This window comes from Eulemur rufifrons, chromosome 20, assembly GCF_041146395.1.
Source record: "Eulemur rufifrons isolate Redbay chromosome 20, OSU_ERuf_1, whole genome shotgun sequence".
Lineage (NCBI taxonomy): Eukaryota > Metazoa > Chordata > Mammalia > Primates > Lemuridae > Eulemur > Eulemur rufifrons.
In genome coordinates, this window is record NC_091002.1 from 7365201 (window position 1) to 7379691 (window position 14491).

The 14491-nt window shown below is 56.0% G+C and overlaps 1 protein-coding gene across 1 annotated transcript in view; it reads left to right on the forward strand.

The window, feature by feature from the left end:
- HTT (huntingtin) overlaps window positions 1–12701 on the forward strand; it is a 152674-nt gene extending 139973 nt beyond the window's left edge. The window contains exons 61-67 of the mRNA XM_069496156.1: window positions 2662–2852; window positions 4613–4727; window positions 4873–5086; window positions 5488–5593; window positions 7277–7439; window positions 7605–7765; window positions 8641–12701. Of these exons, the coding sequence (XP_069352257.1) occupies window positions 2662–2852; window positions 4613–4727; window positions 4873–5086; window positions 5488–5593; window positions 7277–7439; window positions 7605–7765; window positions 8641–8854 (1164 nt within the window). The 3' untranslated portion in view covers window positions 8855–12701. The remainder of the gene's footprint in view (window positions 1–2661; window positions 2853–4612; window positions 4728–4872; window positions 5087–5487; window positions 5594–7276; window positions 7440–7604; window positions 7766–8640) is intronic.
- The last annotated feature ends 1790 nt before the right edge of the window (window positions 12702–14491 follow it).

Here is a 14491-nt window from a genome sequence, read left to right on the forward strand (position 1 = left end):
TGTTGTCTCCCTTGGTTTGCTACATCGTGACAGTAGCCTGTCCCTGCAGGACCACGGGTGTGTGATGGCGCTGGGGTAGCATAGGTGGCACAGACGCGGCTGGTTCTCCACCTTCTGCCCTGCAGATCCCCTGTGCTTCTCAGCTACATAGCCTCCTGGGGACCATTTTGTCATGGTGGCCCTGCATTTCTGCTCCCAGAGTCTGGATACTGCAGTCTGTTCTTAGCATGAGGGCTGTCTTAGTCTGTCTGGGCACCTCAGGCTGGGTAAATGATAAAGAGAAGAAATTTATTCTCATAGTTGTGGAGGCTAGAAGTCCAGGATCCATGCACCAGCAGTCTGTGTCTGGTGAGGGCTGCTCTCTGCCTCATAGATGGCACCTGCTTGCCGTGTCCTCACATGGTGGAAGGGCTGTCCAAGTTCCCTTGGGCCTTTTTTACAGGGGCTCTAATCCCATTCTTGAGGGCTCCACCCTCATGACCTAATCACCTCCCAAAGACCCGTCCTCTTAATACCATCTCATTGGGGATTAAGTGTCAGCATATGAATTTGGGGACACACATTCAGAGCATTTTTCGAGCTCCTCCTTATTCTGCTTCTAGTTTATCAGGATTCAGCCAATGCTGGTGGCACCCGTATTCTGTGTGCACATCACCACATAGTATTTGCTAAACGTACAACAGATAAATACGTGAAAGTAATTCCCTGTGGGCCCTGACAGGATATTAGAACTGGCATTGATTGTTCCTCGTTATGTTATCCAGTAATTGTGATGTTTCTTACTCAGATGTCCCCTGAATTCATATTTATGATAGCAATAGAAACTCATTTCTTCCACAAACATGTGCCAGGCTGCCATATGCCAGGCATTTGGGGCCACTTGGTGAGGTTGGCGTGGTGGTGCCCACCGCGCCTGCCACATGTTCCATGCACCACAGTACTGTTGCCAGGAACAGCCATGCTGTTGTGACAGTGACGATGTTCGCCACCGCTGCTGCAGCACCAACATTTGCTAAGCCCCTCCTCCCATACCCCCATCGCCTCTATCCACAGACTGACAGGGGCAGCTGGCTGTCCAGGTCACACAGATGTGGCAGAGGTGGGGTGAGCCTACACCTGTGACTGGGGCCTGACTCTCCTCTTCCTGACTGCTCCCCATAGGGTCTGTGCCCCAAGCCAGAGTGCCAGAGTAGGTGTCTCCCCTCGTGGGTGGCCTTCAGCCTGGTGCCGTGCTGGTGACTTAGGAGCCATCCAGGGAGTAGAAACAATGAGTGCCTTGGTTTTCCTCTTCCACACGGCTCTCCACAGTGGACACCCTCTGGGTGTTGCTGAGGCCGATGTCAAAGCAGCTCACTCGAAAGGGGTACTTTTTTCTCTGTGGGAAGTAATTGTGTTTTTGTGCTCAGGCCCAGATCCCCCCAGGCACATGTTGTGCTGCCAGTAAATCAAATGAGTAATGATAATTTTTAAGAACGGATCCCAAGGCAGGATGGTGCATGGACACTGATTCCCAATTCTGTGCACATAAATGTTTTTCCTTGAAGATGATCATTGTCTGTGAAGGTTTTAAGTATACTGTGCGTTGGTGCAGACGCTGTCATTCTAAAACATGTGATTTCTTTGGAGAGATGTGCCCATGGTCATGAAATCTGCACCCCTTCAACAGCACGTCCTGGTGGTGAGCTTTCAAAAGTGAGACGTGGGAGCCGTCTTTAGGAATAGGCCATAAAGCTCGTGGCTGTGGGTGGGGACCTCTCCCCCTTCAGTCCTCCTGTGGGTGGCAGCAGCTTCAGGGTCATTTCCCTGTGGAAAGGCCACTACCACAGGCTGAGAGCCTTGTTTCACAAAAACAAGAGGCCACCTTGACATGCATTCGTCCATGGGAATTCCGCATCCCATGGTCTTGGGTTGAAAGAGGATGACATTCTTTGCCAAGGGCTGTTTTCTCTGAAAGTCTTCTCTTCACTGTTAAGGAGTGAACTTAAGTGAAGAGCATGGCATTAGGTGTTTAGGTCTGTACTTACTTCTGTTGTGTTTCGAATACTAAGTGAAATTTATGCCATTGTGGCCCAAGATAGCACAGACTGATGTTGGAGGTCCCCAAGACTACCCCTAGGTTTTTGCTAAAAGGACTCAGAGGCTAGGATTGATTACAATGAAAATACATAAAGGGAAAAGGCACCTGGGACAAAGTCTGGAGGAAACCAGACTCGATCTTCCAGAATCCTCTCCCAGGGGAGACACACAGGAGGCGCTTCATTCCCCCAGCAGCACACACCGCTGTGTGAAGTGCTGTCACGGGGGAAGCCAGTTAGAGACTCAGCACCAGGGTTTTTATTGGGGACAGGTCACAGGGACACCCTCTGCCTGGCACATGCTGAAATTCTAGACCCCCCAGGAAGTGACAGGGGTTCAGCATAACCCTACTGCGCACAGCTGAGGCACAGGGAGCCTCTCATCAAGTTCCCAGACGACAGCACAGGCCAGCCTGGCACGCACCCTCTCTCAGGACACAGTGTCGGGCCTGCCGTCTGACTCCCTTCTGCACAGCGGCCTTCCACCTTAGCGTGAGAGCAGCCCTCTCTCTGCTGCGGGGGAGGTGGGCCTTTGGGACTTGCTGTCATTCATCAGAGAGGCCTTTTTCTGTGTGCGTGTGCCCAGGACAAGGCTGTGGCAGAGCCGGTCAGCCGCCTGCTGGAGAGCACACTCAGGAGCAGCCACCTGCCCAGCAAGATCGGAGCCCTGCACGGCATCCTCTACGTGCTGGAGTGCGACCTGCTGGACGACACTGCCAAGCAACTCATCCCGGTCATCAGTGACTATCTCCTCTCCAACCTCAAAGGAATAGCTCAGTGAGCGGGGGCCCAGCCAAGGGTCTGGCAGTGGGGTGGGGAAGAGAGCGATGTCACACCTCTCAAAGTACACGCCAGGCCAGATGGCCGGCAGGTATTGATGGGAACCCAGGCAAGCACCCTTCTCACAGGACCGTGGGTGAGGTCAGTGAGGTACGGGGATGCAGAGGCGTTCCGCAGGCTGTCTTGGGTACCCCACCACGAGACAGGAGCTCTTGCCTCTGTACCCCTCTCCCGTGTGCTTAGCACGCTCTTCTGTGCATCCATTCCCAACTCCTTGCCAGGCCAGTGGCCCTCGTTCTCTGCCCACAGAACCTGTTTTAGTTGCCCAGCTCTGCCTCCTCCTGCAGCTCCCCTCACCTGATCCTGGGCGCCCCCAGCACATCCCTCTTATTTCTACTCTGACCCCAGCCTCACCTTATCTAAAGGCAGCTGTACATGTGAGTCTGCACAGATGTGGCCCTGGTAAAGCATAGCTGGTGGCCAGACTCCTTAGAAAGCAAGACAGGCTCACTGCACTGTGTCTTGCAAGCATGGGGGCCTCTGTGACACACTGGTCCCACCCCTACTCTCCTGAGGTCACAGAGGCTCAGAGCAGCAGTGGGCAGTTTTTCTAATTGCTCCTCCCTGCAGGAGCTGTCTTTAGAACCCGCCCTCAGAGGGAGGGTCGAGTTTCCTCAGGCACAGATGCCAGGGAGTGGAGGGCAAGCGTTAGGAGCAAAGATAGGGGGCGGGGGGGCAGGAAGAGCCAGTTGTCCCCTTTGACAAGCAGGCGGGTGACCTGGGAGTGGGTAAGGTTAAGTGGAAGGTTTAGAGTGAGACAGGGAGGGTCTGGGGAGCCCAGGCAGACAAGGGTGCGGTGGAGGGTGGGGCTCAGGTAGCAGGGAGGCGCGGGCAGGGGTTGGCATGGGCTGGAGCAGGGAAGGTGGCTCACCAGAGGCTGTTGCCCTCGTCTAGCCTGGAGCTGGCGTGGGCCTATAGGGAGGCCCTTCTTGTCTGTTGTTCTCACTGCGTGTCAGGTGCCATGTGAGCAGGATGGGCAGATAGCCTGGAGCCTGGCATGGACCCAAGTCACACAGGGGACACAGTCCTGCCAATTGAGGGGCACGTATGTGGATGGAGCAATGGGATCTTGGGGGCAGCTCTAGAGCGGACACGAGACCGAGGCAAGGCCTCGCCATGCTGACGTGCTGTGGGTGCAGGGGACTGCGGGGCTAGGGCAGGAGTTGCACTGGGGCTACAGGGAGCTTGCAGTGTCCAGGTGGAGAGGGCGAGCAGAGCTGTCCCCAGACCTAGGGCAGAGGGGCTGGTGCCTGCACCTCAGCAGTGGAGGTGGGACCATGTGGCGGTCCATGTGATTGTCACGTGGGTGAAGGGGTGTTGTGTGGCTCCTTTATTCATGGTGGCCATTTGTCCCATCACGTCAGCCAGGTCCCAGGTCTCTGTGGCTGCTGTGGGGAAGGCAGGATCTGACGGGATCACAAGGTGACACAAACACATGAGGGAGTGCACAGGTCTCTCCAAAGGGCAGAGAGAGAGGGCACAGTGGCCAGTCTGGAGATGGGGCAGTGTCCAGTGGAGACTGAAATTTCAGGCCAGGTTGCAGAGGCCTGGAGGATCCATTTAGGCTGGACTGGTCCCCAAGGCTGGCCTGAAGCTCTGCACTGCGGTGGGGCCAGGTGCACTGCTGCCCAGTCTTTACCGCGGATGAAAGTGGCTGCCACACGTGGCTAAGCTTGGCTGTCGTGTCCTGTTTCCAGCTGCGTGAACAGTCACAGCCAGCAGCACGTGCTGGTGATGTGTGCCACCGCATTCTACCTGGTTGAGAACTACCCTCTGGACGTGGGGCCAGAATTTTCAGCATCAATAATACAGGTGAGTGGGCCCTGGCTGGTCTTGCTCTGGACACAGGGAGCAGGCTTGTGTCCTTTTCCCTGTGGGATTGTACCAGTGGGTCAGTTTTGATTTGGGGGAGGGGGCATGAGCGACCCAAGACTTGGAGGCCTTTCCTCTTGTCCAGATGTGTGGGGCAATGTTGTCTGGAAGTGAGGAGTGCACCCCCTCTGTCATCTACCACTGCGCCCTCAGGGGCCTGGAGCGCCTCCTACTCTCCGAGCAGCTCTCGCGGCTGGACGCGGAGTCCCTGGCCAAGCTGAGTGTGGACAGAGTGAACGTGCACAGCCCACACCGGGCCATGGCAGCCCTGGGCCTGATGCTCACCTGCATGTACACAGGTGAGCAGATACCACGGTCTGTGGTGCCCAACTCCTGCTCAGGGGAGACAGAGCATGCTTGCTTGAGGAACATAGAGCCAGGTCCCCTCTGATTCAGCCCTGTGGTGGTGTTGTAAGCCAGCCCCATCACCTCGTGAGAGAGGCTCGAGACCCTAGGGCAGAGGTACGCACCCAGGAGCATGTCATTGTGCACAGGTGTCAGAGCCACACCTCTGGCTGGTTGTCCCCTGTGGCTGAGCAGTGGGGAGCTGGGCTGGGTCCTGGGCTAGCGAGGGGCCCATGTCACCTGCTTTCAGACCATCTTCAGGGACTTGTTAAACATCTGTATGCATAGCACTGTCTGTAGAGCCTGTTGGGTCTTACAGATTATACAACCTTCACGCTGAACACGTCTGTTTCAGGAAAGGAGAAAATCAGTCCAGGTAGAACCTCAGACCCCAACCCTGCAGCCCCAGACAGCGAGTCAGTGATTGTTGCTATGGAGCGAGTGTCTGTTCTTTTTGATAGGTAAGCAATGAAGCCCACCCCCTTACTCATGAACTGCCCTGGGACTTTGGCCAGAAGCAGTTGCCTCCATGTGTCTTTGCTTGTCCTCTCAATCATTGCCGTGGTCCTCCCAACCACACCCTGGTTGTGGGCTGGCTTGGCTCAGTGTCCAACCAACGAACGGTCCTTGGACCTCAGCACTCAGGTGATATTGACAACTCCAAGGTTGTCCAGTGCTTGCCCGTCTCTCCTGAAGGCTGCAGGGACAGTGCCTGGCACCTGGGCAGTGTGGCACAGGTGCTGGCATGATTCAGCTCTAGGAGGGCCAGGCGAAGGGCCTTTTGCAAGAGAGGCACCCACACAGTCCAAGCAGAGGCCTGCTCTGTCCTTCAGGGGCCGTGGGAGAGAGCACACGGCACCTATCAGCAGTGTTGGGAGCAGCGTCAGGAAGAGTTAATGTTAAAACACACAGTCTTTGAGGGCCCACCTGATTAGCGCCTTGGCCTCCTGGCCTCCCCACCTTGCGTGCATTTCTGTTCAGAATTGACTTTGCTTGCCTGTTCTGGAAAATGGGTTAGGGACTTTGTTGGGCTTTTTCTCGATGACAGGGCCCCATGTTTAGCTCTCAGCCCTCTCAGGCCAAGTGACATGATGGTCTGTGGCCTTGTGACACCACTCAACCTGTGGTCTCCAGTCAGGCTGGCCAGTAGGAAGCCATTTGGCTTTTCCCAAGAGCCACTGAGAGACTTTGCCTGTGTCACTCTTTAGCCAGATGAGCTATTGTGAACAGCTGAGCCTACGCTAGTTTCTTTCCATGGGAATTTTAAAATGAGCCTCTGTGTCATTCTTCTGTTCACACATAGTCATTGAGCACCACTGCTGCTGGGCACTTGGGTGGTGGGGCACACGAAGGCGCCACACCCAAGTCCCTGCCTTCCTGGGCTAGCGGTCTGGTGCCGAGGAAGTAACCGCTCCAGTGACCGCAGTTGAAGGATGTCTTCCAGAGCAGCAGCAATGCCCACCATGGCGAGCACCTGTAGGTGGGTGGAACCAGGCACACCTGCCAGGAAGCCAGTGCGGTTTCTGGGTCACCACCGGTGCCTCTCGTTATACATGGCTGTCATGCATGTGCCAGCAAGGTAGTTGCAGGACAGCTGTCTTTTAGCATCAGAAAGGATACTGCTGAAGGGATATGTGTTAGGGTCTGTTGGGAGAAGAATCAGTGAAGACACAGATAGGGGCCAGGCTTGATAAGAAGAAAACATACTGGTTGACCAGAGGGCTGCAAGGTGTTAGAACAGGTTATGGTGTAAAGTTTGTGGAACATTTTGATATGGAAAAAACAAAAACTTAATGAGGACAGTTTTTTTTTTGTTGTGACTTTTAAAAGTCTCTTCTATAATGTCCCCAACCCAAACCATTTCTGCTTATTCCTTTACGTGGTTTTCAAACCCTCTTTGGATTGTCGGGGCCACATGGCATGGGCTCCCCGGGCCTGTGCCGAGCAGCCAGTCACCAGTGAGGTGGACAAAGGGGGAGCCGCGGGTTTGCCTTTTTACTCTCGAAATTCGTACTCTAGTTACCCCCACTTGGACAGTCTCTAAAGGTCAAGGGTACCTTCAGCCCTGGCTCCACCCCCCTGGGGCAGGGTGGGGGAGCCGTAGGGAGCCAGGCTGAAGCTCTCCCTGTGTTCCTGCCTCCTAGGATCAGGAAAGGGTTTCCCTGTGAAGCCAGAGTGGTGGCCAGGATCCTGCCTCAGTTTCTAGACGACTTCTTCCCACCCCAGGATGTCATGAACAAAGTCATTGGAGAGTTTCTGTCCAACCAGCAGCCTTACCCACAGTTCATGGCCACTGTGGTGTACAAGGTGAGGGTGTCTGCATGTGGGGTGGGGCAGAGAGGGAAGTCCACAGGGGAATCGGCCCCAGTGTTCCCAGGAGGGCCCTGTGCCTCACTGGTGAAGCAGCAGCGGCCCTGTACCCCTGCCCCACCTCCCTCCTGCCCCTGACCTGGGGTGCTTGCTCCTTCTCAGGTGTTTCAGACCCTGCACAGCACCGGGCAGTCATCCATGGTCCGTGACTGGGTCATGCTCTCCCTCTCCAACTTCACGCAGAGGACCCCAGTCGCCATGGCCACGTGGAGTCTCTCCTGCTTCTTCGTCAGCGCTTCCACCAGCCCCTGGGTCGCGGCAATGTATCCTCCCTGGGTCCCTGGCGCTGGCCAGGCCCCGCTTACCACCAGTCCTTGCACATTCTGTGCTCAATATGTAGGTTCATGTTTTGTGTTAAGATTTTTGAAACCTGACCTTTGTAAAAAAAAAAAAAAAACCCACAGATATCAAGGTGACATGGACCTCTGCCCTAAGGGAGTAAAACGTTGGCAGGGACACAGAAAATGGAATGTCCAGCCATCTGCTGACCAGGGGGGCTGGTGTGTGGCAGGAGTGTCGTAGGGCGGGGCAGCGCGGGAGAGCACGGTCTCTGCAGGCATCCAGCCCACTCCTGCGCTCGTGCTGCTTCTCATTAGCTCTTGTCATTGTGCCTCCATCGCTCTCTGGGGGAGAGGCTTAAATAAAGATCCAGTTCCCACCCCCAAAATGCTAGCTGCCAGGAGTTCCCCTTTGGCAGCCTTCTTCCAGGACAGACCACAAGAGCCTCCAGGCAGCACAGTTGTCCTGGTGCTGACAGCACAGCCTCGCCCAGGCTGCCTGGCAGGGTCTGGGCGGGCAGGGCTGTGGCTCTGCCCTCGCTGCCGGAGCAGGCTCGCAGGGGCTAGCGTGAGCAGCGGCCAGCGCTGCGTGGGAGCCCGGCCAGGTAAGTGCTGCCAAGCAAGCGCCCCACCTCCCCAGTCAGCTCTGCCTGGCCCACCTCTGCCCCGCAGGCATCCCGCAGGTGTCCAGTGGCAAAGCTGCAAGAAAGCTGCTGGAGCCGTCAGGCCGCCCTCATGCTCTGGTGGCTCTCAAGCCTCCCTGGGCCTACTCTCGGCTGTGCTGGGAGAGGATCTCCCCAGCCAGGACAGGGAGGCAGTTTTCCCCTTACTTGCCGGCTTCTCCCTTAACTCCCCGCCAGCCTCCCACACGTCGTCAGCAGAATGGGCAAGTTGGAGCAGGTGGACGTGAACCTTTTCTGCCTGGTGGCCACAGACTTTTACCGACACCAGATAGAAGAGGAGCTCGACCGCAGGGCCTTCCAGTCTGTGTTTGAGGTGGTCGCAGCTCCAGGAAGCCCATACCACCGGCTGCTGACTTGTTTGCGAAATGTCCACAAGGTCGCCACCTGCTGAGCCCGTGCTGGAGAGGCTGTGACGCAGTGGCGACTGGTGCTGAAGCCTCCGGGAGCCTGTGCCAAGCGCCTGCCTCCACCGGCTGGCTCGGTCACCACAGGCTTCCGCTCACGCCATGGGTGGCCAGGCAGTGTGCGTGTCTTTGCCACGTGGCAGAAGTGCTCTTCGCAGTGAGGTGGCTGGGCAGGGAATGGCTGTGGTCTGGGGGGGGTTGAGCCCAGGGCCTTCCAGAGCTCAGGAGCGGCTATGTTGCTGGCCCTCAGGCTGCAGCTGCTAGGGATGCTGGTGGAGCAGGCCTTTCTCCTAATGCTCACCTTTTGGTCGGCACCAGGTTGCAGCTGCCCTTGCATCTGGGACTACAGTCCTCCTACAGGACAGCCACTCTGCTGTCCTGCCGGCGGAAGGCTCTGCCAGCAGGCTTTGGGAGCACTGCCCTGCGTGTCCCCAACAGGCTTTGGGAGCACTGCCCTGCCTGTCCCCAGCAGGGTGTGTGTACCACACCCAGCGTCTGGATGCACAGAAGCTGCAGTGCATGCTGGGCCAGTGGCTGGGAGCACCACACACCCAGCGCCATTCTCCTTTTCTCTGTTTTCTTCTCAGGATTTAAAATTTAATTATATCAGTAAAGATATTAATTTTAATGTAACTCTTTCTATGCCCGTGTAAAGTATGTAAATTACAAGGCCTGTGCTGCATGCAACAGCATCTGTGGCAGTGGACAGGGCCCCTCTGGCCACAACTCCCTCCCTAGCCACTCACACAGCCCTCCTGAGCACCCGCTGGTGTTTCTGCAGCACATGTCCCCTTCGTATGCGTTCACATGTAACTGGCATGTAGAGAGGTGTCAGTGTTCGGGTGTCCACGGCAGGAGTCCTCCCTAGGGCCCCCAGTGAGGATTAAGGAGCACCCTCCACCACCTAGTGTGTAGGGGGACGGCTCCCCACAGTACTCTCAGGCACAGACAACTGTCCACCCACCAGTGAAGTGAGAGATGGTGGCTTTCCTGTCACATGACTATGAGCAGCCTCTGTTGTGTCTGGAGATGCTGGCCCTGGGCTGGGGTCTGCCCCCAGTGCTGGCTAGCCTGTTTGGGATCTGCCACCCCATGGATGTGTGCCTGGCCCTGGCAGCCCCAAGGGTGGCTGACCTGCATTTTATCCAAGCTCCTCTTAGTCAAGAGCAAAGCTTGGTGTCTTGGCAGCCGTTAGTGACAAAGCACAGCAGCCGCTGCCCTTTTTCAGCTCACATCTTTAGTCAGGAGAGTGCAGATCTGTGCCCACTGGAGCCCCAGGGGTGGGGCTCAATCCAAGGGCAGGAATGGAGTGCGGACGGGGAGGGGAGAGGGCTGCTTAGCTCACGGCCCAGGTCAGCACCATGGCCCCATCAAGAGCTGTTTCCAGGCCCAAAGTAGTCAAGTTACCAAAATGGAAGCGAGTCCTGGATGGTAGCGTTGCCCTTGATGTAGAAGCTGGACGGGGAAGTTGCGCCTGCCATTGGCCGTGAGATGGGTGGGGGCTCTGCTTCCTCCACCCCTGGAGGCAGCCCCGGCTGGGTTGGTGACATCGTGCGGGTCGGTTCAGTCATGGATGTTGATGTTTGGGTATTTAACATGGTAAGTGGAGATAATTTTGGAGCTGTTTTCCAAAGTCTGTGTAGGTGCTGCCTTGAGACCCCTTAGCTTCCATCTATCCCTCTCCTGCTATGGCAGTTGGAAGGCAGCTGGGATGCAGGGTGGTCTGCTGCCACGCACACGGGGGAGCCCATGGGAGTCCCTCCTCAGAGCAGCCTCCACCAGGCCTGTGTGCGGCTTTCCTGCCGGCTTCCAGCAGAGGCCCCTCCAAGCCAGCACGGGCTCGTCCTAGTGTCGGGGGTGGCACGAATGGTGGAAATGGATCCAGTTTTTGAGGAGGACCTTAAGGGAAGCTACTGAATTCTAATAAGAAGAAAGTTACCATTCTTCTGCACAAGTCTGGGTCTCCCATTTCTCATCCCGGCTGTTCCCATAGAAAGCCTGCTTGAATGTTTGTGAATGGTGGGAAAGTTCTCAGACCTTGTTGCTGCCCCACCCCAGGCTATCGCAGCAGCTCTGAGACACAAGTATCACGGGCCGAGGTTGTTCCTGGTTAGATGTTTACATTTGTGAGAAATAACACTGTGAATGTAAATTTGGAGCCATTCCCCTTAGAATTTGTATTGCTGGCCTCAACATAGAGTTTAATTGGCCTCTTGTTTACAGTGTGATCTAAAACAGTCCTCAGCAAGGGGCTTGGAGCCCTGCTCTGGCAGTCGGTACCAGCCCAAAGACCTGCTTGTGTGTTCCAGAAATGAATATGCGTTTCTAAGTAAAATAACTTGACTCATGCGTGAGTATACATGCATGTGCTTATATACATATATCTATACTTTTGTATTTACACCCATACACACATCTCAAGACAAATATGCAAGGCCGCTACGAAGGCCCATGTCAGTTTTCCTGGAGGTTGACTTTTCTCAGACCTGCCACGTGAAGTCACTGTGTGACTCACATCTAAATGGGACTCGCTGAAAGTCGGGCCATTCACTGCTCATTGAAATCCTGCTGGAGAAATAGTCCACCTTATCAACTCTCTGCAGAAGGGACTAAGACTTGGTCAAGTTCCAAAAAGTCCATGGCAAGTACCAATCATATTATCAAACGCGTTTTGTTGAAAATGTCATTAATTTGGTTGTCAAGATTTTTGCAGGGGGAGGTAGGGGATTGTTTTTGTTTTTCTGGTGGGAACATCAGGAAAGATTTTGATGAAACCAGGGTAGAATTATTCGGCAATGCATTTAAGCCGCGTGCCTCCCTTCCCCTGCTGGCCCGTCTGGGTGTACGTAGGTGACGTTTCCGGCTGCCAAGTGCCCTTTATGCTGTTCTCTCTCATTTTTGCCAGCACATGTGCCCTTTCAGGAGGAAAGCGCGAAGCTGAAACACCGTGCAGACACCCAGAATGTAGCGTCAGAGAAGGCTCTGTACCCTAAAGGACGCCCCTCAGCACCTGCATTGCCGGGGTTATCTCAGAGCCTCAGAGTGAGCAGCTCCTCCTGGTGGGGCAGCGACGAGCCCTGCTGTCCAGCTCGGGGGCACAGATCCTGAACGCAGCAATAACCGTTTCGGGGGCGGGAGTGAGCTTGGTACTGTGTGTTGGGGGAGTGGAGTTAGTCTTGTGCCACCTGTGAGCACCCTCCCTAGCGAACATGCTCACTCGGGTTTGTCCCTCCCTCCCTTCCTGTGCGGTGGGTGCCAGGACCGCAGCTGCTGGCCGGGGTGGACTTGGAGTTGTTCTCCGGTGGGGCAGCGTGTGTGAACGGGGAAAAAGAAGACCTCGAGAGCTGCCAGGGCTCAGTGGAGCTCGGGATGGCTGGGGCGAGAAGGGGCCACTCCCCTCCTGGGCCTGGTACTGCTGGGATGAGAGACCTGCCCAGAGAGCCATGTGACAGCTGAAGGCCACCAGGAAGGTGCAGGGGCACTCTTTCCCTGCTTGCCTGTCACGTGCTAATGCCGTTGAAGGAAACCCCTCTCTTCACTTGTTTCTGGGAGCAAAGGCTCCTGCTGCACACGGGTGGTGACCAGCGGCCTCGGAGGATCGCAGCCAGCACGGACCTGCCCACGGTGGCTGGCTCTGACCCTAGTGGGGCCTCCTGCCCAGGTCTCCTGCTTCGTGCTGCAGGCAGAGTGGCCGGGAGCCAGCGGGGCTGTGATGGGCAGCCCGGAGCCCTGACCATGTGCTTCCGGCAGGAAAGGGAAGGACTGACACGAGATGTATATTTTAATTTTTTTTTATCTGCTGCAAACATTGTACATACAAATTAAAGGAAAAAATTAAACCATGAATTGCTGCTGTACAAGGCTTGCTTTGCTTATTGAGCACCTAGACCTGTTTGAGGAGAGTGCTTCCCGCATGGGCAACACAAACCACACAAACCGTGGTCTTCCTGCCCTGCAGATGTGGCTGCCAAAGCTTTCGTGATCCAGCGACCTGTGCTAATTACACGGAAGCCTCAGGATTTGAGCCCTTACAAATGATTCCACATTTGGCTCAGGGCAGGAGCGGTGGTAAGGCCAGCACAGGGACTAGAGCTGTGTTCCCACATGGGGCACGAGCTGGCTTTTGAGTCCTCTTATGGCCCCGCCAACCCCTTCTGCCTCCTTGGCCGTTGGCACTCTGAACTCCTGGCCCAGCTGTAGCCCGCTGCCCCTGAGGCAGCAGATGTTTCCCTCCTCTGCTCTGGCCTGGGCCTCTGTGTCTGCAGAGCCTGGCTCCGTCCATGTTGGCTTGTAAGTTCTTCCCGTCTGAAATACCACCTCCTCCAGGAAGTCTCTGCTCAGCTCAATGGGGGCACTTTCTAAGCTCTGGCTGTGCCTCTCCTGGGGAGCCTTCATAGTTGTAGTAATCTTGGGATGTAGATATTTTACTCACCAACCTGCAGAAACAAAAACCACAGACCGGTGCAGAGCATTGAGTAAATGTTTGCTGGGGTCCCATCTGGTTCCAGCTAATTGGCAGGAGTCATCCTCCCACCCCTCAGCGGAGCAGGCTCTGTGTGCGGTTGGTGCCAGGAGAGATGGGCGAGGTGGCACGACTGTGCTTGGGGCCTTCTGGGACTCTGGCAGCTTGTGCCACTGGCTCACCTAAGGCATGGGGTCCCCTTTCTCTGAACAAGGATGGTGAATGCTTGGCCAGAGGGACCTGATGGACGGGCCCAGCCGGGTGTGATTGTCCCCTCAGTTGCCGTAAGCGTTTGGTGGGGACACGTCACTGCCGCTGAATCTGTCTGCTCTTTGGTGACTCAACTCCTGGGCCCCCTGATGGCCTCACCCTTCAAAGCCACCTAAGTTCTGGTCACTTCAGGGAAATGGAGCACCCCCTTTCCCCCCGGTAGGTGTGGATAGCCAGACCTGTGGCGCACCTGGCATGGCTGATATTTCCAGAAAGAAAAAGGGCCCAGATCCAGTGGAAAAAGCAGCCCCTCCTCGTGAGTGGCTTGCCTGTGGCACGTCCCCGCAGTCCCTCTCCAGCACCACAGCAGACCTGCTCTCAGCAGAGGACAAGGGCCCACCCGACTGTCCCCCCTCACCAGAGAGCATGCCCTGCGCCCCTGCCCAGGGAGCAGAGGGGCGGCTCGGACGCCCCAGGCTGTGTGCTTTCTCCCCTGCCCTCACTGGGACTGGGGGTTTGTTCTCTGCTTTCAGTGGCATTTGTTTTTAGCTGTAACCAGCTTTGTTCCAAAAAGGATTTTGCAGTAGCTTCCCAAATGTGGTGTGTGGTACTTTTTAACATGATATTCAGCTGAGGGAAGCAGCCAGGGTGAGGTGAGTACTAGCTGGTCTCAGGTTGGGCTGCAGATTTTCTGGGAGCCACCCCAAAAGGGACTGGATGTGGGGGCTGTTTCTGCACGCTGGGTCCCATGTTCCTGGGTGTGTGTGGGTGCACCCCCCAGGGCAGCCGGGCAGCGGGGCCCAGCAGAGGCATTCTCTGAGGGTGCACGAGTCTGTCGTCTGGGGCCCTTGGGCACAGACGTGGACCCAGCTTTGTGGAGTGACCAAGACATCATCTGGGAAACCAGGAGGACTGTATATGGTTCCCACAGGCTGCAAGCAGCCTGGTTCCC